Below are 23,718 nucleotides of genomic sequence, written 5' to 3' on the forward strand. Positions count from 1 at the left end.
ACCTACTGGCCGTCACTTATTTTTATTAAGGATGAGCAGAAATTAATTGATATGCCTATATGGTAGCACGAAAATGAGTAATTTGGTCAGTCATAATAAAAGCAATTTATAATAGGAGTAGAATACTGCTATTGATGAGTTATATCTACTGTTCATTTCTCGTTTTTTCAAATTGGCCATGCTACCTGCAATTTCAAAATTCTGGCCTCTTATCTAAATTCACATTCTATCAGGCGAAGCCCGTGACAGACGTAGGCATTTTCATCGAAAAATCAAATCAAATCGAAGGAAATTAAAAATATTAACTAATGTAACGATAAGTCATAAAGTTTTGGCGTCGTGTCCGACAACCAATTTTGATGATGAAAGACTGCAAAAGCCTCTCAGCATTCAATTTCACACTGTTTTTTCTCATGCAATTCAAAAACAAATACAGTAGCAATTACTCTCTCATTTACTGCCCTCACCCCCTCCAATACTCCCTGCATCTTCACCACGCTTTTTCACAAAATAAAAGAATTCCTTTGTTTATTTTTACTTGTTCAGTTGATTTGACACACTCTTTTAAGAAGCGATAAATAAAATGTTACTTTTACTATATCATCTTTAGAGAATGTATTGAGAAACAACTAATGTTAGGAATCAAGTGATCATCTCTTGATTTTTCAAACTGGATAAGTCGTACCTAGCTAGCTCGTTCTCTCATTATTTCATTTTTTTAAAAAAAATTATTACTGTAATAAGTTACTCCTTCTGTTCTTTTAAGTTCTTATGTTGCGGTTGTTTAGAGAAAATTTGGCTAACTTTCAAAGCTAAATTAGATTATTTTGATCCAATGTTTTAAAATAAAAATTTAGATATTCAAAAACGATACTATAAATTGCAATTTTATCATATCAAAATGATTTTAAAAAAACACACATCTTGAAATGTTAGTCAACCTTTCTATCGTCATTCTCAAAAAAATCATGACAACTGAAAAGGAACGGAGAATTATTATATATACATGTACATATATAGGCTTGCAACATGGGCTAGAACAATTTCTTCTTCTTATCTCGACGGGTTTTCTGGTCTCTTATTATTTATTTTATATAATCCGAAAATAAGGTGAAAAAAGGCGGCTTCTTAACAAACTTTTTTTCAAATAATGGGCTGAATATATTGTACTAGTCGATTTGTTTTTCTATAAATTAATTTTCTCATCATTTTGTAATACTCTCACATTATGAAGACTACTTTTGTTTGGTTCTCTGTTTTGCTCTTGTTGTTGACAATGGCAGTTTTGGTTTGCTCTGTTTCTTATGACAATGGAGGCACCTCATCGAATACTCCTGGTAAATATTTTTATCAAATTTTAGCATATGATTTGCTATATTTGAAATTATTTATGATTTTGTGTTATAACAAAAGTCCACATTGGTGGTTAATGAGATTGGTGAACATGTGCAATTTGAGCTAGGTTTCGGGATGAGTTAGGCGTAAGACCTAATTTCACTTGGTATCAAAATTGTCCACGCACTAGATGTTAAGCACTGGGCGTGAACTTTTTATAAGGTTTAAGCTAGCTTTTCGAGTATGAGTTAGGCTAGACCTAATTTCACAAATTTGTATTGTAGAACACAATTTCCATTTATTTTCTATCGAATCAGCTCACTGAGAAAATGCATGATGAAAAAACAGATTTTCTTTTTACATATGAAACCATTATTATTTTTTCTTTTTACACCCACTCAATCAAAATATCAGTTTAAATAGCTACTGAACCTGGGAAAATAGTAGTATTTTTTAGTAGTGTGATGATTAAGTAGCTTTCTTATATAATTGAATCACAGGAATGGAGCATAATGAATTGACAGTGACTATCAAAAGCAGAAAGCTACAGGTACTTGCACTTTGATTGTTACATTGCTTTTTTGACGAAAATTGTCAGTTACACAACTAAACTATGCGAGAGTCGTATGCAATTTGCAGGGCAATGTCTATGGAGCAAGAAGGATCGATGATGCAGGGAAGATAAATCTGGAAGATTACCGTCCAATAGATCCAGTTCCAAGCTCAAAAGCTTCAGTAAGACCAGGGCCTATACAGCATGGGACTCCTCTTATGCCTTATATTCCTAAGCAGCCTTCACCTCCTCCTCCGACTCGCTCCAACCCCGTTGGGTTTCCATAGGCATGATCCGTTCTCACGGATCATTGCCTAGGGTGATGAGACGAGGTGTAGCACAGTATGGTCAGCGCATCGCATATTCTAATGTTAAGAAGAATGTAATAACTTCAAAAGAACAATGTGTGTTTTATTTGCTTTTCTTGTAAAATTTAATTGGAGCCTTCATGTATTAGAGGTTCGTATTTGTACCTTATCTAGATGGTACTTGTAACTTGCTTAAAAAACAAGTTAATTCCATCGATGAGTATACTCTCTGTTCCAATATGTATGTGATTCTGTAATGATATTTGACTGAACGTTGAACCTAAGAATAAAATAAATGGTACTCTCTTCAAATTCCAAAATTTGATACTAAAATTATTTTTTTGGTATGTTGGTTTTTTTTTAATTTGTTTTATTGAGCGAATTTTGTTTTGTAACCGTCCGACATTTAACAAACTCGAGAGTGACAATGTCAATTTATTTGGTTTCCTGTCAATTGGGATGAGCCCATTTGTTTCGTCAAAATGTTCACACCTACATAATTTGGGAAGTCTACATAATATTTAAATTTTGATTTAAATTTACTTTAAAATAATTTTAAATATATCATGTCTGAAATTAAACTTGACAACGCCCAACTTCAAAATAAAATATATGAAGATTGAAATTTAGCCATAATGTCAATTATTATAATGTTGACTCTGGCCCGTACTTGCTTACAATTAGTTAATTCCACTTGTGAGTTTGCATAAACTTAAGCCAATTTTTAAGTTATAACAATATAATGCAACCAAATATTTAAAAAGTAATTTTATCAAATAAAACATTTAAAGAACATATTTTCTATAATGTGAAACACATTCCCCCAAAAATATATGGCTTTTCAATTGTACCTCCTCATTTATACATCACCATTTTTAAATATACATTTCTCCTGCCTCCCATAAATTGAAGAAAACATCATTTTCATTTTCTTTTATGGTTGTACGATCATGGTTATGTGGTGGGTCAAATGATCCAAAATTAATATATAATGACATATGTAATTTTCACCATTTTTGCCCTTTTCAAATACACCTTAGATGGTTACTAGATACCAATATTAGGAAAGTTTTTTTCTAAGTCAAAAGGTGTCTTAAAACATTTTAAATTTTTTTATAGATATAGTTTAGAGCGTATTATGAAACATAACTACAATTATTATATCATGCAAAAGAGTTATATCAAACGGGTATTAACAAAAGAACTATATTCAGCTAGGGAATATCAACATGTATTAGACAAATATTTGTCACGATCCAGACCATCGTGATTGACACTCACACTAATCCTCCGTTGGGAGAACCATTTATACTAATTAGCTAACCAACTTAATCAAAATACTAAAGCATTTAAGTTACGGAAGCAAGTTAAATGCTAAGGAAAGAAATAGGGAGTTCTCATAAACTCCAAACAAAAGTCTAACAACTAAACAAATGCGGAAATACTACCTAGAACCTGAAAGTCAATGTACTAAAACTCTAACAATGAACCAAAAGTCTAAACAAGAAGGGTTACAACCCCAAACTAAAGTACTAACAACTAACTAGAAAATCTAAGTCTGAAATGTGGACATAGACAGAAAGAAAACTCATGGTAGCCCGGAAGAACTGGTTCACCCTTGAATTCGAACGACGATTACTGATCTTCTAAGCGAGGTCTGTCAATAGCCGCTTGAAGATGCCATGTACTCAACAAAGAAAGAGCAAGTGCAATATCAATACACAACCACAGTGTACTGGTAGGATCACACGGTTATCCTACTAAGTGCAACATATATAAGTCAAAACAACAATACAATAACATGCGTACACCGAACATATACAATATCATCATCATTTACGAACAACGAACATTTTCACGATTCTCAAATATCACAGTTATATCAAGTCATTGGTCCTCTCAAGGAACTCAAACCCAAACTGTTAGCATACCGGAACGTGATACCCGATCCAATGTTTATACCAGAACGTGGCAACTAATTCCATAATTATGCCGAAACGTGGCAACTGATCCAAGTTAGTGTGTCGAAACACAACACCCGATCCATTCAACAAGCCACAATCATAATCACGGAGTACATACGAATAATCATACAGTCAAGTCATGATTCATGACATTCATCATTCATATATCATAATTTACAACTAATGTGATCAATAATGCAACATTCGCATACATACATGTATCATAATGAAGCAAGAACAAACATACATCACAACCATCACATACCTCGAACAAAGCTTGAATCCTCTAAGAAACTTGATTCCTCCCTTTTTGGATTCGTTCCGCTTGTTCTTGGTCTACAAACAATTAATATAATACGGGAATCAATAAACAATAACTAATTACCCAAATTACTAACAACCCTATCAACCCTAGATCATACCCATGATCCCCATACCCAGATTAGGGTGTTTTCCACCATAGTTTCCAGATCAAAACTCTTCTCCATCGATAATTACCTATTAGATTATGTTCTACGGATCGAAAAACGGATTCAAGGAGTGAAAATCTTACTTTTAGCCTCAAGAATGGTGGAAAATTGTTAAGAAAAGCCATGGGTTCATTCCTTAACTCTCAAGTTCGAAATTTGCAGAATAAAATATTTTTGGGGTTTATTTCTGACTATAAGTCGTGTTTGCCCTGCCATGGTGGCACACACCCCGCTATTGCGGCCCCGCCCTAGCAGCAGAAATCCCCGCCATAGCGGCTTGCACGGAACAATGAGCAAACATAATAATTCCAAGACCCCATTTCACAACATACCTTCAACCAAGAACGCTCAGAAACTATCCGTTCACGCTAAGATCAATTTCAGGAGTTCTACTCACCCGAATTCAATTCCGTAAAGTCGTACGGGTTCCTTAACGTCTTAGTTATCTGTTCATGTAGTCAAAATTGTAAGTAAATCACCCAATTGCTACCAGATTTCCCTAGACCTCACAGACTCCGATTTCGTTCAAATCTGGACTAGGTTGGGAGATCCCAAGTTGCTACGAAAAAGTTTTCCGATTCAAAAAATTTCCCCGTTGGCTTTTCTTTAACGACGGAAATCGGTCGTTACAGTATTGCATGTATTAGCATATATTATATCAGCTGAAAATGTACGAAAGAATCGTATCGACATATATTATACATACCAGTGCGCATGTGTTGATGTGTATTATGTGTTTGTTAAAAAACCCAAATTGTAACTATGTTTCGTCTGTTTACCAGCCTTGAACCTTTGACCCAGTGGTCAGGACTCAAGAGTATGAAAGCTCCTCAAACAGTCAACCTCTATGACCAAGAAGGCCGGTTACATTTCCGAATCTTTTAAAATTATAGCTAAATATCATAAATACAAACGAAATATTCGGCACATCGTAATTCCTTTTAAAGAAACATTTTTGCACACACCCAAAATAAATTTTTAAAAGAGTCCAAATGCCACTTAAGTTATTAGTTAAATAATTTAATGGCCCCATGAAGTAACTTAAAAAATTATGTGGGTCACCAGTACTTGAGATTATTTGGGTTTAAGAAAAAGCTCATTTATGTCATCCGTTAAAAGTTTGGCTCATCTATGCCATTACCGTTTAAGAAAAGGCTCATTCATGCCATTATTTTTTAACGGTGGTTTTGCAAAACCATTTTTTACACGTGGCCAATTATAATTCGGCCACGTCATTTTTTTTTCTTCAGAATTTTGATTTTTTATTATAAAAAAAATAATAACGTGGCCGAATTATAATTGGCCGCGTGTAAAAAATGGTTTTGCAAAAAATGTTTGTTCAGAATTTTGAATTTTTATTATAAAAATAATAATGACGTGGCCGAATTATAATTGGCCACGTGTAAAAAATGGTTTTACAAAACCACCGTTAAAAAATAATGGCATGAATGAGCCTTTTCTTAAACGGTAATGGCATAGATGAGCCAAACTTTTAACGGATGACATAAATGAGCTTTTTCTGAAAGTTCGATGACATATTTGAGCCTTTTCCCTTTTAACAATTATATATCATCCAACAATTATAGACTCCAGAAGTGAAAGTTAAGTCATAACTCTTTTTCTAACTACCATTATTCCCTAATATTAATATGGCTTAACTGATCAAGGTATTAACAGGTGGGCCTAATTATCATCATTAACACTTGATTCATCTGGGACCAGGATGTTGATTCTTGTTGTTCCAATTTTAGGAAAAAAGTTCACTATATTAAGCTATAATAATATATATAAAATATACCTTTTTAAAAAAATAAATAAATTATGAGCTTACTCCTATACGGCCCACATTGTACACAACTCATTCAAAATTTCATATTATAAATTTCATATTTTAAGAAATTCGTAAATATTCATCTTTTGAGTGACTTGAAAACACCAAATCATTACTTTAAGTTCTCTAAAATGGATTATTCTTATGATCCCATATTAGATGACATCTTACTAAAAATATTTGTCTCATATTATTTTCTTTGTCCCTAATTACTTGTCTATTTTTTTTTCTTTTTTTAGTTGTCCCTAATTACTTGTTCATTTTGACAAATCAAGAAAGGACAATTCTTTTTACCTATTATACCCTTAATTAATTACTTAAAAAAAAGTAGAACTTCTTGAAAATCTCAAGTTTTTAATGCATCTACTTCGTAATTAGTAGGGGTAAAATGACAAACTCAATATATCAATAATTGTTTTCTTAATTGGTGTGTCAATTCAAAAATGGACAAGTAATTAGTGACAGAGGGAGTACTTGATTACTTACTTATTAAGACATAATTAATTATTTTTTTCTATTTTACTCCTATAATTAATATGGTCTTTAGAAATTTAACCAAATTTTGAAGATTCAAATTTACTTTCTTGAACAAAATAATAAAATTAATCGATTTATTAATAATTTCTTAATCATCGTGTAAAATAGTACATATATTTGATGCTTTGCCTTTGCCGTAGTAAAACGTTGGTCCAAGTTCCAAGTAGCAATTTGCTTTCCCTAGCTAATAAGTTAATTTCCCAAATTGCGTACGCAACGCAAGGAATACTTTATCCTTTGTTATCTTCTCAATTTAAGGAGCATATATTAGATGGAACAATATCGCACCTTTCCCATATTAAATTCTGTCTCAATTCCTTATAGTCAATAAAGAATTTTTATATCATCAGGTCATATAGTACTTGACGCATAACATATCTTATATATATATATATATATATATATATATTAAATTATTATTCGTTATTCCTTTATGCACGCCGATGTTATTTAAATCTTTCTAATTATATAAAAAGAAAAAAGTGTGGATAAGTAGAGGGGCAAAAGTATTAGTTACATATATAGTTATCTCTATATTAATCACTAGTTCAAGTGGGCATCGATAATATTATCAGCTAGGTATTTCTTCCGTCTCAAAATACTTGTTATGTTCGATTTTCAAGAGTTTATTCGATTAATTTTTGGAGCTAAATTGGATTGGATTATATAACTTTATATTTTAAAAGTAAAATTTTTAAATCTGAAAACTATATGAATAATACTATAAGTAGGAACGTCTCTTCTCATGTCGACATTGTGAAAAACTAGATATTAAGATATTAGTCAAAGTTTATGTAATTTAACTCTCGAAAAGTGAAATATGACAATAATTTGAAACTGATAAAGTAAAATAAATTTGCTACTTTCGTATATAATGGGAAGGATTTTTTTTTTATATATATATATATATAATGGGAAGGAAATTATAAGTTGCCAAATTAATCTCGACATTTTGATTAATTTGAGGCACATAACCATAATGATCACTAGCAGTGGAATCCAGAAGAAAAAAAAAGTTGGGACGTACACAAAGTGAAACAATGACCAACAATATTCATATTCTCCAGTGAAAGAAATAAGAGAAATATATTTCTGATAAGAAAAAGTATTTAAATAAAGATATTTCTTTTTGGTAATTTTTTATTCAGCATTCGATATTCGTATTGAAGCCTGATTAATTTGGATTCACGCTGAGTGGACTGGAGCTACGTTCAGGAGGAAATGCTCGATCTCTGGAGTCTACCAATCATTTTTCTATATCTAAAAGTGCTCAAATATGAAACCTCTAATTAAAAAAGAAATAACTTCATTCATTGAACCAGATACTCGTCATCCATATAAAAAATATGCAAGCTATATCCTCCAGACTAAAAGGGGCTGATTTTAGTGAAATGGAGAAAAGTGAGGTTCTTGTGAAGAAAAAGAGAACAAAAGAAAAGGAAAAGAGATGGGCTACAACTAGCAAAACATAACATCAATTAAAGCATTGCAAGATAATGATAGAAAAGGAGGAGAACTTTATACATATACGTAACATACAATACTACTCTTTTGTTTTAATTTATATGACTTAATTTGACTGTTACAGAATTAAAGAAAAAAAAAAGACTTTTAAAACTTAAAGCTTAAATCAAATAAGTCATAAATGTTTTTGTGTCACGAATCATCCTACTAAAAATAAAACAGACATTTTAAAATTACTAAATATAAAAATATGTCATTCTATTTTAAACTAACTAAATAATGTGTCATGTGAATTGGACACGGTGAATAATACCCGAATTATTTGTGTTGCTCTAATTCTTTAAAGATATCATCATACTCTATATTGGATATATTTCCTAAAAATACATTATTTTCATACATGCACCAGACGATATTTCGGTTTTGAATAACATAGCATAACAAATCATAACTATGAATTTGACTCCATATGAGCTAAGTGGGGTGAGTTAGGTTCCTTGCATTGGAAACAAACCATGTGTTTATTGCTATTATTATTATAATTAGTTGTTTCTTTTGAAAATAATTACATTTGGTTAGGTGATAATATCTTCGAAAAGCAATCAGAGCTAGCTGAAATTAATAAAACACACAAGAAAAAATGATTATTAACCATAATAATGATTACTTTGTGAAAAACTTATCGGTTATCATCATAATATATATTCCCAGCAAAACAATGAATTCATGAATCAGACTTTTCGATCCAAATAAAAAGGAAAAAGAAAATTAGTGAAGTGGCCACTTCACTTTATATTATAAAAATGATGCTACAACACATAAAAGAAAGAAAAAAGTTCTAATAGAAGTTTCTTGCTAGCTAAGGCATAATTAAAATTTAAAGTATAGATAATGCATGTGGCGGTGTCTATATGATGGCCTTCTCCTTTTTGTTTATTTTGGGGACCTCAAATGGTCCTCATTACCTCAAACATAAATTTATTTTGCTAAGTTTAGTAATATCCGCAAAAATAAGTTAAAATTTGAAATTTATGAATTATGTTTGGAATTTTGTTCTTTTTTACGTTATTAGGTTCTAAGCAAAATATATAAACAGTACATATTTAATAAATTTCTTAAGCCAAAAGGTTTGGACTAAAACCAAAGATGGAGACAAAATTTGAAGCTTATTGGTTCTGGATTCTAATATTTTTAAATTAATGGATTCTAAATTAATAATTCATACATATTCAATAAATATAAAATTTAAATCAAAACAACTTAGTTTGGTTGAACCAACAACAAACCCCCTTGCTTCTCTCCGATTAAAGCTATTGTGTTTCGCTGAACCCGAAAACTCTATACTAGCTCCCCCTAAATGTATATGATCAATCACTAATTATAATACATAATTAGGCAATTGAGCCAAAAAAAAAAAAAAAAGTAGGAATGGTTGGGCGAAGTGTAATCATCAATTAGCCTCTCGTGACTATAGTTAAATGACAAAAGTTCTACCAAATCGCAATTATCTTTTTCGTGATTAAGAAACGTGCATTGTTAAACAATATAATGCATCGATCTAATATTCCTTAACTACTACCACGTATGAAGTAAAATATTTAGTATTAAATATTTATATATACCATATGCTTTTCAAACAATATTTCCTTTTAGATTCTTCTTTTTCCTAAGGAATAGGTAAAGTTTCATTTATTTTAAGTTATATGTGACCAAACGATATTTCATCAGGTCTATGATTGAATTTTTTTAGATCTATATATCATTTACTGTATCGATTATTATATGATATAAATAAATAATAACGGGTAATTAAGAGTGTAAGGTGTAAGGGAAGCCAACTAACTAGTTAACTTAGAAAAATGCAATTAATTATTTATAATTATTAATAAAAGTGGCTTAAGATAAAAAAAAACTTTGTTTTTTTTTGGGATAATTTAAGCCATCTTTTTCATTATGAAGGGAAGTTTGTTTGTTGATTGAAAGTTTGTTTGGCTTTAGCTATTGTTGAAGCTAATGACGACTTTGTTTAATTTAATTTTTAATCAATTAGTCATCTTTTTCTAAGTTTGTTGAAGACCCTTAATTTGTTCTCCTGTTCCCATCTTTGTTCACTTCTCTCTACAACTTTTTCCTTATATGTTAATTAAGATGTTGTGTAATAATTGTAATATAAACTTTTAAATCGTTCACTTTCATAGAATAATATTGTGGCAGTGTAGATCTAATTAGTTATATTGAATCCTTAAAAGACATTATAAATACGATCGATATAACAAGTTGTTAGACTAGGAAAAAGTAACTTACATAGACAACATATACTTTTTCGATAGAAAATAATTGCCAAATCAAAGAGTAGATTAAACATTTCAAACATATATTTTGTGACTTGAATTTTATTCAATTTTTTAAATGATAGTTGTCACGTTGATGAGCTGATCCACCATCCACAATCTTTTGCTCAAGCAATGTATGTATAAATAATAAAAAATCAAATATATACATGCATTAAATTCATACTATTAGTGATACTCTTCATTTATTTCTTTTTAAAAAATATTCAAATTTGCCTTCATTTGTTGCGTTCATGAAGACGATGTCACAAGGTATAAAATCAACACCTACAAATTTTAAAAAGAACCCTAACATGTGGTATATTCATTTTGTATTTGTATAAGTAAATACATATTTTAAGTAACTTACTCTCTCCGTCCAACAACAGTTGTCCACTATACTAAAAATAATTGTCTAATTTAGAAAATCAAGAGATAATTTACTTTTTGTGTCTATTTGTCCTTGCTATCAAATTTTTTAAAGTATTAAATTTTAATAAAGTCAAAGGATAATATAGTAATATTATTCTTATAATTTATTGTTTCTTAAGAGATGTGTCAAGTCAATAGTAAACAACTAGTGTTGGATAGAGGCAGTAGCTTTTTGTGGCACTTTTAATGTATAGACCCCAATAAGCATGGTGTGGAAAATACAAAATGAATCTGGTTGAACTGATTTTTCAACACCTTAATTAATTATTGTTCTTTCCTAGTGTTTTCCTTAATTACATAATAAATACCAAGTAGGATGGAAGTCTATTGGGGTGGGTGTGTTTGGTAGTGTTGGGTAACTATTAATTACATGTATAGGCAATTGTATTAATTTTTCTCACCTTACAAAAAATATATAACTACTATACATTTACATATCATTTGGTAAGTAGTTAGGAGCTAAATTATGTAGGATAGAAGATGGAATAACTAAAATATATATAAAAAAATCCTACGTAATTAATCTCTGTATAAAATTATACGTATATAAATTTCCTTATAACTAATCAATATGATATTAATACAAACATAACTCTAACCAGCTATCAGAGATATTCCTTTACATGTAATGATTTTTACATTGTTAGTTTTACTTTAATAAAGTTATAGTTGGTCTTTCGTCTTATTTTTCAAGTTATTAGTTTAACTTATTACTGTGTATATTTACACATATCACATGTAATTATTTTTTATTCATCCTACAATTTTGAAAATTACTAATATCTCAAGATAAAATACCAAAATGACCAAAATGCTCTTCTTCAAGGCCTGTTCTCTTACGTAAAGTCTTCTAAACAAATAAGGTTAATAAATTGAAAGTAAAACTTAATTTTAGCTTATCTAGTGTAAAACAAAGCATATATTTTACATTATACAATGTTTATCACATTTTTAGTCCCATAAATCAAATATTTGCATTTAAATTATATCAACTGCAATTCAATCGCTATTTAATTATACTGTGATATAACTTATTCACCAATCAAATTACCTCGTGATTCAATATATATGATTTAAATTGGATTTAGGTCATAGTTGTGAATCATGTTTAATTCAATGTGAATCACAACTTGTGATGAATTATGCTAATTTAGTAAGGCGTGGATTGATTCATGTAACAACCTATATGATAGTACCTTTTTTAAGCAATAAATAAATAAAAATAGTACCTTCTGCATGGTACTTATATTATTTATATTATCACTTTATTAATTTTTGGTAAAAAACCTGTGAGTAAGTTTAACTTGTTACAGAAAATAATTATTCACAGCCGCTATATACATACATAATTAGAAGGTAAAAAGTACCCTCCTAGACTATGACTGAAATTCCAGAGACACACTTCAACTAAACTAAGGTCTTATTACCCTCCTGAATCCATTTTTTTTTTTGTAATTTTGTGCGCCTTTTTCGCTTACGTGACATCCAAATATCTCCCACACGCCTCAATTACGTGGAGTCACGGAGTGTGCCACGTAAGACAAAAGGTGTACAAAATTACAAAAAAAGTAAGTTCAGGGGACTAATAGGACCTTAGTTTTTGTGGTTTGTGAGCTATTGCATAGGAGCGGGGGTTTTACCCTGTGCGCACCCAAAGGGTAGCGGCTGCGGGTTTTCCTTGTCATAAAAAAAAATAGGACCTTAGTTTAATTAAGGTGTGTCTCTAGAATTTCGATTATAATCTACGGGCTGCTTGTGCCTTATCCTAATTAGAAGTATATTAATTAAGACACGTTCTAAAAATTCTATTTGGTAACTTTAAAGTTTACCATTACTTTAATTGTCACGTGTTGGTATTACCCTACTTGTTTTGAAAAAATTAAAGTGGTCTTCTTTTAACTTTTTTTTCTAGAACAAACACATGCTTATTGATCTCTAAATTCGTGATTCAGAATAGCCATTGAAAACATATTAAAAATCAAGGGCACGCAAATTATCAAGAATTAATATAATATTTTCGATGCTATCTTGATTGGTTACAAAAACTTTATTCTTGATCTCATCACTTCGAAATTAAATGAAGCATTCATTATTATTCCAATGCCTTCATTATATAAGAAAACCTTTTTGAATGAGGCTCAAGGTTGTTCGATATTTTTACTGTTAAATTAAAATTGATTAAATTTTAACGATCACATATCACTTTTTGATACGCTCAAATGCCAAACTCATATATATTGAGCAAATTCCATGCCTTAATTTTGAGCGTAATTTTGTACGGTAAATAAGACAAGTAATAATACAACCCAACAATTGATCCAAAACAATTGCACCTTAAATTAAGTAGATAAATTCCATTAGAAGAGACAAAATCTGTGCCGCGAGTAATAATTACTATGATTTAATTAATTAATCAATATAAATGTTGGCTTTTAATGATCCCGTAATTCCATTTACCTACTTTAAATTGTTTTTTTTTATGAGCATGCTTGGGTATTCTCTCCGAAATACTAATAAACAAACAAAATGCAATACTAGTATATTAAACAATAATAAAATATTAAGATAAGTTATTAAATAATCATGTAAGTTACCTAATCTGTCATTAAAGTATCAAAATCAACTGTCATCAATGTGACGTTTCTCCGAAGATTCAACAAAAATAAAATAAAAATATTTCACTACACAAACATTCTATATTAGCAGAGTTCAAAAAAGACTATATCTCAAAAAGTGTTATGTTAACCATCTATTCTAATGAAAATATTAATAACGAGTTTCAACAAGCTCTAATCATGATCTATAGATCATGTCAAGATAAATTTATCATTGCTCCGAGACTTCCTTGCCAAAAATACAAGTTCTCATCAATGTGTTTAGTGTACTTTACCATTTAGTTATCTTCAAGTTGAGGGCACAACTATTAAGAGTACCAGTACAAGTTCTTAATGCATTGCCTTTTTTTTAATCACATCGAAAACGCAGTGGGGGACGACAGTTATGCTCACAAATATTTCCTTCAGGTCCCACTTTCTCTCTCCTCCGCGTATATTTTTCGCCGGCGTTCGTAACGGTCATATTTTCCGGTCTGTTTCTCTCTCTAGAAATTACAAAGTAAAAAATCTCTACATTAATACAGGCATTATTAATACATATACTACTAATTTCAGATTGTAGTAGTAATCTCTTTGTATTTTGCACTTTATTACTCTATAAATTCAGCTGAATTTCTGGTGAATTAGGGTTTTTGAGAGAGTGATTTTTTCGGAGAGATGTGAAGAATTGTGAGAAGTGGCAATGGTGGCTGCAGTATCAACAACAAAACCCAATCAGAAGGTCACATCTAATGGTTTGAGTTATCAGAATCCGAAAAGGCCGCCATTGTTGCCTTCAGAAGCTCAGAATGGACCTTCTAGAAAACCGAAATCTAGAGAGGTTACTTCTAGGTACCTTTCGACTTCTTCTTCATCTTCTGTCTCAACAACGTCGTCTTCGAATACTTCCACTACTTACTCTTCATCGTCTAATTCGATTGCCTCACTGAGGACTCCATCGCCGATGGGGACTAGGACGGTTCGACCTGCTGCAACGCCGGTTCAGAATTCCGGTTCAGTTAAACGGTCCCAGTCGGTGGACCGGAGACGACCGGTGACGCCAGCGTCTACGGAGAAGTCTGCTGCGGCGAAGCAGCTGTTGAATTCCAGTAGGAGTTTATCCGTTTCCTTTCAAGGTCAGTCTTTCTCTATACCTGTTAGTAAGGCAAAACCCCCTCCTGCGACGAACAATATTGGAAGTGTGAGGAAGGGTACGCCGGAGAGGAGGAAAGTTACTGCGGAATTTGTCAGGCCGGAGAGGAGGAAGGTTACTGCGGAATTTGTCACGCCGGAGAGGAAGAAAGCTACGGCGGAATTTTTTACACCGGAGAGGAGTAAAGTTGCGGCGGAATTGAGCACACCAGCGAGAGATCGGACTGAGAATGTCAAGACAAGTGATCAGCATAGGTGGCCAGGGAGGTCAAAGTCACTGAATTCAAGTTTTCTGACACAAAGCATGGATTGTGGTTCTATTGACAAGCCTAAATTTGGATCCGGAAGTGTCACTAGTTCGTCAATGAAGTCGGTGATTGATATATATCATAGAGCTAGAATTGAAGCTGGATTGAAACCTCAAAGTGATAATGGTGAGGTCGATATGAAGTCAGCTTATGGATCAGCTATGTCTGCTGATGCATTGGCTTCAGATAGTGAAAGTGTCTCCTCAGGGAGTACTTCAGGTGTCCATGATGGTCCGACTGTTACTCATGGAAAAGGAGGTCCCCGTGGTATAGTTGTGCCTGCTAGGTTTTGGCAAGAGACTAACAACAGAATCAGACGAGGGCCAGAACTTGGTTCTTCTATGGACAATGGCAATTTGAAAACAGCGCCTTCTTCTAAGCAAATGGGAAACAAGAAGTTTCTGATTGATAACCCTAGAACATCACCCTGGGTTGTCCCAGCTTCTAGAGGTCTAGTGTCTCCTCTTCGAGGGGGTCTAAGACCAGCATCACCAAGTAAGGCATTGACACCATCTGCTAATACTCCTTTAAGAGGGATGCCAAGTCCTACAAGAACAAATGGTTCCATGGTTTCAATATCTAATAATTCATGCATCATGCCCTCAATTTTGAGTTTTGCTGCTGATGCAAGAAGAGGGAAGGTAGGGGAAAACCGGATAGTTGATGCACATGAGTTAAGGCTTCTATATAATCGGAACCTGCAATGGCGATTTGTCAATGCACAAGCAGAAGCTGCTCTAAGGGCACAGACAACAACAGCCGAGGTAAAACTTTTTAAAATGCTACTAACTCTCTAAGTGTTACTGATGACATAGTTCATATACAAGTTCTTTTTTGTTCGACAGTACAAAGACATTGCTAAGGAAACATCATCTTGGATTTTACTATCCCTTGCGAACCTTTGTAGTGAATGTTATTTGTGGAAATGAAATAAATCAATCAACTATGGCTCAATCCTAAATTAGTTGGGGTCAGATAGTACACACACCCATCCCGCCTTATTAAGAGTAAAGTGTAATTAGAGAAATGAAAAGTTGCCATAATAAAAACGCATTATGTATATTCCTTATATAGAAATGAAAAGTAGCCACAATAGAAATGCAATATATATATATATATATATATATATATATATATATATATATATATATATATGGACATCTGGGATCAAAACGAGTGAGGAGGGTATGAGGAATTTTTTCATGGCTTAGATGAATTGCATTAAGAAATAGCAATAGACTAAAACTTTTGGAGGTTTGCATTTCTGTTTCACTCATCAAGTAGATATAGGAATCCCTCAACCTGCGGTTTGAACAGGATAATAAATATATGATGCTTGTTGCTCTTTTTTACTTGAACTTTTTATGGTTAATTGGACATGTTCAATATACTGTTCAATTTACATGCTTGAATGGGATAATAGATATATCTGTCTTTATAATCTAATATTTCTTACTTGAGTGTTAGTTCCTATTCAAGTTTTGCATGATATGATGAATAATCCACCGGTAGTTATATACTTGGTGTAAACTCCAATCCATTTCAAAGAATAAATACATGATATGTGTTGTTTCTTTACTTGATATTTTATTGTTAATTAGACCTGTTTTATGTATATTAATAGAAATCTAAGATATAAAAGTTTTCACTTGCCAGTAAATTTCATCTAGACACTCGAACTATGTCATATCTCGATTGAGCCTCTAAACATATAATATCTCGATTGACCATCCAAACATATAACAAAGTGTTCCTATTAGATATTTTCAACTCAAAATTTTAAAAAAGCTTTTGCACGTGTTCTCAAGTGCTCATTACAAAAATAAATTAAGCACTTAAAATATGTTACCTCCTTTATTTATACACATTAACTTCACTAAGCCGTAAAACCTCATGCATGTTCCAATTGATGTTGATATGTATAGTTGAAAGGAGAAGACATGTTTAATGTGATGAACTTATCTATGTAATGGGCGCTGGTGAACACACCCTTAAGTGGTTGTCCATGAAATTTACAGGTACTGAATTGGAACAGACCATAGTTCGATGTCTAAATGAAATAATAACATCCTTACCATAATATGTAATAAACATTACTTATCGTTCTTAAAAAGGTGATAAAACCAAAGTTCAAATATCAGAATAAAAACTGTAAAAAAGGTGTACCAATAATTTATCATCAAGTAAAATTGAAACTATTAACCGACCTGCTGCCTTAGTTTTTCCTAATACTCCTCTTACAATTATACTCACTAAAATTGATGCATAAACTGGCTGCAAGTTTTTTCTACCCATGAATTAATAGTGTAAACTGACAGCTGTGGTATAACTATAGACTAGAATGCTGTGGAAATTTCGTGCCACTAATCTGAAATTTTCCGTTTACCAGAGGACCTTGTACAATGCTTGGTTGACTACTTTAAAATTGCGGCATTCTGTGAAGTCCAAAAGAATTCAGCTGCAGCTGCTGCGGAAAAATGTGAAGCTGCATTCCATCCTCAAAGGACAAGTAAGCCCTCTTTTCAGTTCTTCTGCTGTTCTGCCTCAAACCAAATTATTTTGCATATGTTTATATACACATCTTACACATCAAAAGATATTCTTTTAAATACACATGCATCAATGTGATAGTACAGATACTTGATAAACAAATCATGTATGTATTTGAAAAGAACAAACAAGAAACAAGAGTACACGAGGTTAAAAGTCTATATGATGTGTAGGAAGAAAACTGAAGGCCTGAGGGTTGAGGGGGGAGCTATGAAACAGAAATTATGACAGTTAATACATGAGAAATGCATACTATTTGGTCATTTTGCTGTAGATAACATTATATTGTTGAATGAAATAACTTTTGCTAGTTACATTTATAATGTTCCCTGTTACATCTCACATTTGCCTTCATCATGCGCCTGAGGAGTGCCTGCGCTGCCTAAGATGGTTGTTATCTTTTTATATGCTGTGAAATGAAAAGTAAATATTCATTGTCTGATTTCGTGTTTTAACATTTGTAATGTGTACTTGATTTGTCTATCTTATTATCCCTTACTCTTTTTTGGACATTTCAGAGGCCATGTTTGGAAAATTGGAGTATGATTGATGGAGACCATTGCAATTCATTGTCAGGGACCATATGCGCTCTGGAAGCCAGCACTATTCGTCTCCCTGTTGTGGAAGGAGCTAGGGTACTTATTCCCTTGCATTCTTTTACGATTTGGTATTACACTTCAGGAATAATATTTTCTGGTTCTATCATCTGCAGGCAGAAGTTCAAAATGTTAAAGATGCTATTTCTTCAGCCGTTGACGTGATGCAGGCAATGGGATCCTCAATGTATTCTTTGCTCCCGAAGGTATTTTTTTCTTTCTGGTATTTTTTTCTTGCTCAATTTGCATATCCACCTAATATGACTAAGATGAGTTTTATCTGCAATGAGGAAATGGTAAATCTAATGCATAAAAAATAGGGAATTTTACACAAATCCCATAGTGTTAAGAGCTAACTACATCCTATTCCTACTTTTTCCAAATTACGAAAATCTCTTAAATTTGGTGGAATCCGGATACATCCCAAAACGTCCAAATACATCGCGTCCCTGTTTCGGATACAACACTCAACACCCTGATACATCGCGCTCAGTTTCGGATACATCACTCAATGTCCCGATACATCGCGTTTAGTGATGTATCCGACCGATGCATCGCGTAAAGTGATGTATTATGTCACAATACATCTCGTAAAGTGATGACCGATATATCGCGTAAAGTGATGTATCCAATTGATACATTGCGTAACGTGATGTATCCGAGAATAGGAGAGAGTAGGGATTTTTGTAATTTTTTCAAGTGGTAGGAAATTTTAGAGAATAGGGTAAAATAAGTTGTGTATTTAGGTAATTTTTCCTAAAAAATATCTAAACTGGTCAACAACATGATTTCTTGTATTCTAACCTTCTTTAGCAAGTATTTAGAACAAATAAAAGATGACAGGACTGAGGTGCATGTAATAATAGGCCCACTTGCCAGAATAATTTCAAATTACTTTTGAAGTTTTGTTTTATCTGGGATTTCTCTTCCTTCTTTTTCCTTTTTTATCTCTTTAAGTTTATATGTATTCGTTTGAAGGAGACTTTTAGAAGCCAGGGAGTGAAAATCATAAGAAGATGCTTCCTTTAATTCCTTCTCTACTTCTAAGTTTGTGCAATGTTCTTAAAAGTCCTGGCACCTAAGGGTGTGACCTAGCATGAAGTTGGTTAGCTAGTGACTATTATCCATCTGCACAAATTCTTGGTGAATAAAGTTATCCAATATCTGTATTTTTTTTTTGGGGGGGGAGGGGTATTCTTAATAATCCTGTAAATATTCCCTCACCAAAGGGAAGCCTTGGAGAATCTATTTCAACATGTGAAAGTGTTTTGTTTCACGCGATAATCACGTATTCTATCTATTGCAAAAATGCATTAGATGAACCAACATTGACAACATTCTGACACCAGTGTGAGAGGTGCATGCCCCCAAATGCTCGGGTGTACGCCACAAGTGCACCTCGAAAATGTTTTAACACTGAGAACCAACAGTTTAAAATCTGAAAATCTTAACCCTTAATGTCTTGATAATGTCTGATGGGATGAATTCTGGGTGAAAGATAAGGGGTTGGTGATAATAATAAGGAAGAAGGGAAAGTGACGACGAGGAAGAGATAGAAACAAAACTGAAGAAAAGAGGTCCTCATCAGAGGACCTTGGTTGTATATATTGACTAGCTATGGAGTAAGACAATTAAAACCAAGTATGAAGCGACTGGAGATGGAAATACACACTTTCCTTCTGGCCTTTGAGAGACTCTTTTTTCTAGTTTAACATTCCGAGAGTCAATATGGGGTCTAAGTGTAGGCTTGTAGAAGTTTTTTGGAAGGTAATTTTATGAGGAAGTGCTATGGATAAATTAAGGTAAATATTGACTCACTAGGGAGAAAGGCAGCTAAAACTGAGTATGAAGCAACTGGATTTGATTGAGTATCTTCGATCTATTTGTTGCAATACATTTCTTCAAGTTTGTTCCCCACAACTGCACCTCTCCTATTGCTAAAAAATTATGCATCATCTTCTGTCCTCTCTTTGCTGGAATTCTTCTGCACGACTCTCTGGTGCATGATATCGTTGTTCTCTGTTCATGGTTTTGATGATATCAGCAGGGATTAATTCCTGCATTAAGCTTTCTTCAAAACTATCTGCTCTCTTTTCCCCACCATTTTTGTAGCTGTATTTTCTCAGATAGAACATCTCTGTCGCGAGTTTAGGAGTGATCACAATGTGTTTTCAACCATATATTGTTGTTTTTGTTCGTTGATTTTTTTTTACGTGAGTTAAGTGTTGATATACTGGAATCTAGATACTTTAAAATAAACTGGCTTCACACTACCAAAACTAACTTTGCAAAAATGCTGCTCCCAGTCTCAACAGATAGTCTTTGCTGTGATATTATTACTAACTGGTTGTGGATGACTACTTGTCCCATAACTTTGACCTATGAGGTATCCGTTGTAATAGTTGTGTCATCTTGTTGACATCTGGGATCAAAACTAGTTCCTGATATTCTTAATTTTTCATCCTTAGCGCTTGCAGTTTCTTTTTTTTTTCTTGCTTTGGATCAGTAAAGCAAAAGGCTTAGTGCTTGAACTTGGAACCTACTTCTCTTATTGTCTGTTTATTTCTCAATGATTCTGATCAAACTATGCCTAGTACTCAACTTGTCTTTTCAGACAATATTCCAAATTTCCTTTTTGTATCTCGGTGCATTTCCACTTGGATTTCTTTAACATTGGTTAATTATTACGTGCACAGGTAGAGCAGGTGGATTCTATGGTATGTGAGCTTGCAGATGTAGTGGCTAGCGAGCGTGCTTTACTTGATCAATGTAGAGATATCTTGTCATCAATGACGGCTCTACAGGTAACCCTGGATTTCCCTCTATACCTAAAGCTTTTGAAGAAAACAATTCGAGTAATCATCATTTCTACATCATACTTCATATCAAAAGATCGTTGTAAACTGACAAAAGTTTGTAAAACAGGTGAAGGAATGCAGCCTGAAGACACATTTATTACAAATAAAAGACGCGGTTTGTTGCTCAACAACAGAAGTGTAAAGCTGATCTTGTTTTGACTGCTTAACGGAAATGCTAACATCAAAAGGGAGCTCTTCTTAACCAAACAAAGTGACGGTAATATGATTTGTGTAGCTAGAGTTACTTGATTCAGGCTTGTTGAATGCTGCTGCAATTGCATTTTGTATGCATCATGAGTAGGAAATTGCTGCTTTTATAATGTTTCATAGCAGCCAGCTTATATCTTTGGTTTATAGCATCAGAAACATTTTACACATGTGTATATATATAAATATACGTCCATGTAATAAATGGAAATTCTTTGCACACGCGTGGGAAACTTGTCATTTTTATTGTTTTTATCTTAGGATAACTAATTCCGGTTCTATTATTCCACCCTTTGGCAAGGATAACTTACCCCGATTCTAACTAGTGATCTTAGTATAATTTATTCTGAAATTAGTAACCAAGCCAGGGAAAAGATAGTACTAAGTTATTATTTGAGGACTATTTTAAAAAAATACTATGATGTTATGGTCTTGAGTGCAAACATAATTGATGATGTTTGCTAGAAATATTCAAGTGATTAGACCTATCTTTTTGCAAGTGTAAACACTTAAAATGTGTATGGTTTACTTTAAGTTATGGCATTATCTCATTAAAGTAAAGGCATTCAAGTTAAGAGGTAGAATCCACTTTTTATGTTGCTTAGAGATCTTAACGTACGATCTGAGTTGTTTCTCTCTGGATGTTGGATCATAGCTTTTTTAGAACTCTTGTTTGTATTTCTCTATTCACTTTTACTAAACTATTCCTTCCGTTCACTTTTACTTGTCACTTATTTCTAAAATAGATTTTCATTTTTACTTGTCACTTTTGACATATCAAGAAAAGACGATTTTTTTTCCATGTTCTACCTCCAGCATTAGATACCTATTTTTTAAATCATTTTCCAAGACCTAATACTAAATATCATTTAATAGGGATAGTTTGAAATGATTTCAATTTATCCTTTTTTTACCTACTACTGCAGTGGCGGAGCAAGGAATTTCAAAAAGAGGGTCCAAAAATTAAATAACAAAAGTTCTTTTTAAAAAGGGGAAAATATTGTTCCATGTGAGATTTGAACACGTGAGCATTGACTCATTAAAGATGTCGAAACATACATTCAAGACATCTTAAATCACTAGGCCATAACAACCTATTATGCAAAGGGTGTCCAAAATATGTTATTTAATCACTTCGTATATAATTTTACTTGTATATGCGGTATTTGTTTCCGACGAAGGGTGTCCAATACATGTGCCTACGCCACTGCCTACTAGTCACTAGACCACAATTGGTCTAAACATTAATTTTTCGATTAAAAATGTCATTATTTTCTTCCACTTTTTAAGATCCGATATCTTGATCTATAATTTAATTTGATTATTGTGTGTCGGCCCCATATATACTTCTTGATCTCCTTTTTTCTTAATGTAAGAAAGTGACACAAGCTTAGCTAGTTTGTTTTTTTTCAAAACTTGACGGTTAAGTTTTTTATTATTTTCGTAAATATACCTTAGATGAGCCTAATAATTGTTATACCTGAAAACATCTCAATAGATTAGTCACTATTTCTAAAACTAAATATTGTTTATCGAAAACTTCAAAAGAAGGAAAAGACTCTAGATAAAATTATTTCAAGCACCAGCAAAATTGGTATAATGAAAAAAAAAAATCTTCCTTCTGCCTATTGATCACCAATTGTGTTGATATTAATTTGAGGGTTATATTTTGTCTCTTAAATATATAGTTTTATAGTATAATGGGATGATTTGGGAAGAGAGGGGAAAAAAATATATTCTAGAGTTAACCACATATGTTAACCATGGTTAAGTATTTTGTGGAAAATAGAAAAAGAAATAAATATTGGGTGGGATGCGGCGAGAGGCAAACGCTAAGCGAATCTGCTTTTGTCTCGAATACAAAAAAGTGATGTGGTTTTCCACTGATGAAGGTGGTAAACTAAAATGTGGGACCCTTGATGATGTGTTCCCCATCTCTTTTGAATAAGCCTCTCTACCCCACCCCTCCTCCAATCTTTTGTTTCGTCGGTGAATCAGAAATAGTTTCCCTACCTTATCAACATATAAAAATATAAGATTAACGTCATTTGGTGATATTTTATACCTTTTCATACTCAATTCATGAAATTATACATAATATATTATTGTTATTTGTTGATTATTTGAGTATTACATAGTGTTTTTATTATTATTTTTCATCTGATACGCGTATTAAAGCTCGACTACTTTGGATTTGCTCATTCATGAGGAACTGTTCCTTACTCAAAA

The 23,718-nt window shown here is 32.6% G+C and overlaps 2 protein-coding genes across 3 annotated transcripts; both read left to right on the forward strand.

Moving 5' to 3' along the window:
• The first annotated feature begins 1,228 nt into the window (after positions 1-1,228).
• Positions 1,229-2,175, forward strand: LOC125813190 (uncharacterized). The gene is made up of 3 exons (XM_049492677.1): positions 1,229-1,337; positions 1,836-1,885; positions 1,975-2,175. The coding sequence occupies exons 1-3, from the start codon at positions 1,229-1,231 to the stop codon at positions 2,173-2,175; spliced, it is 360 nt and encodes a 119-aa protein (XP_049348634.1).
• A 12,039-nt stretch (positions 2,176-14,214) lies between these two features.
• LOC125812840 (QWRF motif-containing protein 2-like) lies at positions 14,215-21,694 on the forward strand. Of its 2 annotated transcripts, XM_049492299.1 has the most exons (7): positions 14,215-14,310; positions 14,467-16,042; positions 17,668-17,787; positions 18,347-18,463; positions 18,541-18,630; positions 21,121-21,228; positions 21,350-21,694. In XM_049492299.1, exons 2-7 carry the CDS (start codon positions 14,522-14,524, stop codon positions 21,422-21,424), a joined length of 2,031 nt encoding a protein of 676 aa, XP_049348256.1. In that variant the 5' UTR covers positions 14,215-14,310; positions 14,467-14,521; the 3' UTR covers positions 21,425-21,694. The 2 variants fall into 2 exon arrangements, with proteins under 2 accessions (XP_049348256.1, XP_049348264.1); XM_049492307.1 differs by lacking the exon at positions 14,215-14,310 and having other exon boundaries at positions 14,321-16,042; positions 21,350-21,667.
• The last annotated feature ends 2,024 nt before the right edge of the window (positions 21,695-23,718 follow it).

The sequence above is a fragment of the Solanum verrucosum genome, unplaced genomic scaffold, assembly GCF_900185275.1.
Source record: "Solanum verrucosum unplaced genomic scaffold, falcon-dt-bn FXZP01000235.1, whole genome shotgun sequence".
Classification (NCBI taxonomy): domain Eukaryota; kingdom Viridiplantae; phylum Streptophyta; class Magnoliopsida; order Solanales; family Solanaceae; genus Solanum; species Solanum verrucosum.